General features: G+C 34.9%; 1 protein-coding gene across 1 annotated transcript; it reads left to right on the top strand.

The window, feature by feature from the left end:
• The first annotated feature begins 618 nt into the window (after positions 1–618).
• LOC111764524 (olfactory receptor 7A10-like) lies at positions 619–1,587 on the top strand. The gene has a single exon (XM_023589290.2). It carries the CDS (start codon positions 619–621, stop codon positions 1,585–1,587), a length of 969 nt encoding a protein of 322 aa, XP_023445058.2.
• Positions 1,588–3,403: the final 1,816 nt, after the last annotated feature.

Here is a 3,403-nt window from a genome sequence, read left to right as displayed (position 1 = left end):
GCTACTTTAAAGTGGTATGATTCATTTTCATTTAATTTTTGTGCAATGCATACAATCAGAGTCTAAGTTTCTTTTTTGTTTGGCATGAGTGCATCCTATTGTTCCAGCACCATTTCTTGAGAAAACCATTCTTTCCACATCGAATTGTCCTTTTCCTCTGTGAAACATCAATGGACCCATTTGTGTGGGTACATCCATCCATTTCATCAATAGTATTATCTTTAATTACTGTGTTTTTTAAGTAAGTGTTGCAACCAGGTAATATGGTTCCTACAACTTTGTTCTTCTTTACAATTTTTTTACATGATACAAAAAGACTAGTCATAATGTTTGCTGTTTAAAACAAAATCTGAGAGAATTTATAATGGAAAATATTGCATTGGAAAAATATTTTCTATTATGGACAAGAATTTCTATACAGCAAAAGTATCAAGGAGCAGCAGGAATATATGGTTTTACTGACATTTTCAGAGATTTGTACTAGATTTATATAAAATCCATACAAATATTAACAATGTATTTATAGTAAAGCCATACCATTTATTATAAATATCTGATCATTTCTTGTGGCTAAAATTGCATTTCTCTGATATCTCTTCCAGGAAAACCATCATCTACATGGAAACAGAAAACCAAACTTACGTTTTACAATTTATCCTCCTGGGGCTCTCAGAAGATACAGAGGTGCAGTCCCTCCTCTTTGGGCTGTTCCTCTCCATGTACCTGGTCACCATCTTTGGGAACCTGCTTATCATCCTGGCCATCATTTCTGACTCCCACCTCCACACGCCCATGTACTTCTTCCTCTCCAATCTGTCTTTTACAGATATCTGTTTCACCTCCACCACAGTACCTAAGATGCTGCTGAACATCCAGACAGAGAGCAAAGCCATAACTTATGAAAACTGTCTCAGCCAGATGTATTTTTCCACACTTTTTGGAGTACTAGATAACTTCTTCTTAGCTGTGATGGCCTATGATCGTTTTGTGGCCATCTGTCACCCCCTGCACTACATGGTCATCATGAACCCCGAGGTCTGTGGCCTCCTGTTGCTGGCATCCTGGTTGTTGAGTGTTTTGGTCTCCCTTTTGCATGACTTAATGGCTTTGCGATTGTCTTTTTGTACAAAGTTGGACATTCCCCACTTTTTCTGTGAACTTAATCAGGTAATCAGACGTGCTTGTTCTGATACATTCCTCAATAACCTAGTGATGTATTTTACATCTGGACTTGTAGGTGTTATACCACTCACTGGGATCCTTTTCTCTTACTATAAGATTATATCCTCCATTTTGAGAATTTCAACAGCTGGAGGTAAATGTAAAGCATTTTCTACTTGTGGGTCTCACCTTTCAGTAGTAATCTTCTTTTATGGTACAAGTCTTGGAGTATATCTTAGCTCTGCTGCTACCCAAAATTCAAGGGCAAATGCAATAGCCTCAGTGATGTACACTGTGGTCACTCCCATGCTGAACCCCTTTATCTATAGTCTTAGAAATAAGGATATAAAACAGGCCTTTAAAAAGCTGAGAAACATTTACCCTAGAAAAGGATACTTTGTCTCAGGTTTGCAAATGTGCTCATGATCAACAGAGGTCAAACATCAAGAGATCTTAATCTAGATACTTTATAAGTGTGTAGAGAGACAATCTGTTATTTGCCTACTGAAATAATTCTATTTCTTTAAGTTTTGTATATCAAGGATACCTGTTTCTTTTGTATTATTGTACAACATGTGTTCTCTCATTGTCTTCCCTGGAATCAGGAATGAAGGCAGAAACTGCTGCCTGGATTTTCAGCAGTAAAACCTTTCATATAGGTAATTCTGTATATATAAAATTATAGCAGGTGGTGAGGGATAAAGGTGTACTGCAGTCACTGCCATATCAAAGAAACTGCTTGTCTTTTATAGTTTTAGTGAAAAACAAGCTCTCATACCAAAGGCAGTGTGCCAGTTACCAAGATATTTGTTCACGGATTCCTCAAACAGGTCACATCCTGAACTGGAGACAACATCTGACTGGTTTACAATAATCCAATTCTATCTCCAATATATGCCCTTCTCCTTCACATTCCAAATCATAAGTTAAGTGAGGTTGTAATCAGCAACACAATTCCTGATTCTTCAAACATTGATGGTGTCAGCAATTTCTATCATTTTCCAGTGATATAAGGATGCCCTTTAAAAATTATTTTCATATTAAGGATATTTTTGGGAAATTTCTTTCAGCACTTTCTACAATAATAGTGCACATTTACAGATCATATAAAGCAATCTTTGTGTTTTTCCCTTTTCCTACTATATCTTATTCTACCATTAAACCCAGATAGTAGGACATAATTTCAGATTTTTGTGTAGGCATACTGTTTTCTTTCTGAGGTATACTAAGGTGAATGCTTCATTCATCAACCAATTTCTGTGCCATTGCTACAAATGGTGAATCAGAGAGGCATTTTGGAATTAGCGATTTCTCTGAGTTAATGGTAATTTTTGAAAATATTAATAAGCGGTTATGTATTAGTATTCACTTCAATTTCTTTGGGAGAGCTGCGAATTCATTTTCAATTGTAATTTATTATCGCACAGGTTCAGACACTGATATGAGTCATACACAGGTCAGAACTGCAATTTTCAAGAACAGATATTTCATTTCTGTTGTCTTTTTAAAAGTTTGTGTTTTGATTAACCGTAATCTGAGAATTAAAAATCCTCAGATTGCCATTTCATCCTGAAATTTTCTCCAGTCCAAGTAAGAGCCCCACCTTATTCCACATTATTTGAATTAGGATTCTCAGTAAAAAAAATTATCATGTAAACCAGTTTGCAAAAAATCTTTTGTAGGCAATGTCTTTAGATGTTACTGCAAACAATATATTGTGAATCATTTTTTTCCAATCTATACATACACAATCATGTACACTTATTCCGTGGAAATAGTGCTATCAATTTCATATATCAATTCCCACATTGCTACCCTTCAAGATTGCTATTTTGCAATCAGTTCTTATACAAAATAGTTTATATGAAAGGCTGATTTTCAAGCAGAAATCTCTTTCCAAATAAAAGCTTTTTAAAGAATTTTGACCTTAGTCCATTTTTCATTATAAGTAGACTTAGTATTATTTTATTACAGACTTATTACTCTAAAAATTGAAGAACTTTTATCATTGATATAAAGTAGTGGCCATCAGAGGTTCTGAGGAGAGTAACAGGGAAGAATAGATGTAATATGGGAACATTTTTTGGAAATATGGGAATTCTCCTGCATGACATTGAAATGATGGGATGAGATCATTATACAATTTGTCATAACACATAAAATTGTGTGAACTATAAACTATATAGTCCATGTTAGTAGCAATGCTTCAATATGTGTTTTTCAATGCTAGCAAATGTACCAC

This window comes from Dasypus novemcinctus, chromosome 30 (genome assembly GCF_030445035.2).
Source record: "Dasypus novemcinctus isolate mDasNov1 chromosome 30, mDasNov1.1.hap2, whole genome shotgun sequence".
Lineage (NCBI taxonomy): Eukaryota > Metazoa > Chordata > Mammalia > Cingulata > Dasypodidae > Dasypus > Dasypus novemcinctus.
This window is presented reverse-complemented; position numbering and strand designations above follow the sequence as displayed.

What these genes read in the sequence shown, in the direction of transcription:
- LOC111764524 (XM_023589290.2), top strand. Translation starts at nt 619, where the DNA reads ATGGAAACAGAAAACCAAACTTACGTTTTACAATTTATCCTCCTGGGG.